Below are 1,604 nucleotides of genomic sequence, written 5' to 3'. Positions count from 1 at the left end.
CATCGTTGGTACACAGCATCGTTGGTACACAGCATCGTTGGTACACAGCATCGTTGGTACACAGCATCGTTGTTACACAGCATCGTTGGTAAACAGCATCGTTGATACACAGCATCGTTGGTACAGAGTAACGTGGTACACAGCATCGTTGGTACACAGTAACGTGGTACACAGCAACGTTGGTACACAACATCGTTAGTACACAGCAAGGTTGGTACACAGCAACGTTGGTACACAGCATCGTTATTACACAGCAACGTTGGTACACAGCAACGCTGGTACACAACATCGTTGGTACACATTAACGTTGGTACACAACAACGTTGGTACACAGCAACGTTGGTACACAGCATCGTTGGTACACAGCAACGTTGGTACACAACAACGTTGGTACACAGCAACGTTGGTACACAGCATCGTTGGTACACAGCAACGTTGGTACACAGCATCGTTGGTTCACAGCATCGTTGTTACACAGCAACGTTGCTACACATCTTCGTTGGTACACAGCATCGTTGGTACACAGCATCGTTGGTACACAGCATCGTTGGTACACAGCATCGTTGTTACACAGCATCGTTGGTAAGCAGCATCGTTGATACACAGCATCGTTGGTACAGAGCATCGTTGGTACACAGCAACGTTGGTACACAGCAACGCTGGTACAGCATCGTTGGTACAGAGCATCGTTGATACACAGCATCGTTGGTACACTGCAACGTTGGTACGCACCAACGTTGGCACACAGCATCGTTGGTACGCAGCAACGTTGGTACACAGCAACGTTGGTACACAGCATCGTTGTAAAACAGAAACGTTGGCACACAGCATCATTGGTACACAGCAACGTTGGTACACAGCAACGTTCGTACACAGCAAAGTTGGTACACAACAACGTTGGTACACAGCAACGTTAGTACACAGCATCGTTGGTACACAGTAACGTGGTACACAGCATCGTTGGTACACAGTAACGTGGTACACAGCAACGTTGGTACACTGCATCGCTGGTACACAGCAACGTTTGTACACAGCAACGTTGGTACACAGCAGCGTTGGTACACAGCAACGTTGGTACACAGCAACGTTCGTACACAGCATCTTTAGTACACAGCAATGTTGATACACGGCATCGTTGGTACACAGTAACGTTAGTACACAGCATTGTTGGTACACAGTAACGTGGTACACAGCATCGTTGGTACACAGTAACGTGGTACACAGCAACGTTGGTAAACAGCATCATTATTACACAGCATCGTTGGTACACAGCAACGTTAGTACACAACAAGGTTGGTACCAAACAACGTTGGTACAGAGCATCGTTGGTACACAGCAACGTTGGTACACAACAACGTTGGTACAAAGCAACGTTGGTACACAGCAACGTTGGTACTCAACAACGTTGGTACACAGCAACGTAGGTACACAGCAACGTTGGTACACAACAACGTTTGTACACAACAACGTTGGTACACAGCAACGTTGGTACACAACAACGTTGGTACACAGCAACGGTGGTACACAGCAACGTTGGTACACAGCAACGTTGGTACACAGCATCGTTGGTACACAGCATCGTTGATAGTGAGCATCGTTGGTAC

At 47.5% G+C, this 1,604-nt stretch overlaps 1 protein-coding gene across 1 annotated transcript; it reads right to left on the bottom strand.

Moving 5' to 3' along the window:
- Window positions 1-486: 486 nt before the first annotated feature.
- Window positions 487-831, bottom strand: LOC138370936 (uncharacterized). Its single transcript, XM_069335601.1, has one exon. The coding sequence runs from the start codon at window positions 829-831 to the stop codon at window positions 487-489; it is 345 nt and encodes a 114-aa protein (XP_069191702.1).
- Window positions 832-1,604: the final 773 nt, after the last annotated feature.

The sequence above is a fragment of the Procambarus clarkii genome, chromosome 34 (genome assembly GCF_040958095.1).
Source record: "Procambarus clarkii isolate CNS0578487 chromosome 34, FALCON_Pclarkii_2.0, whole genome shotgun sequence".
Lineage (NCBI taxonomy): Eukaryota > Metazoa > Arthropoda > Malacostraca > Decapoda > Cambaridae > Procambarus > Procambarus clarkii.
This window is presented reverse-complemented; position numbering and strand designations above follow the sequence as displayed.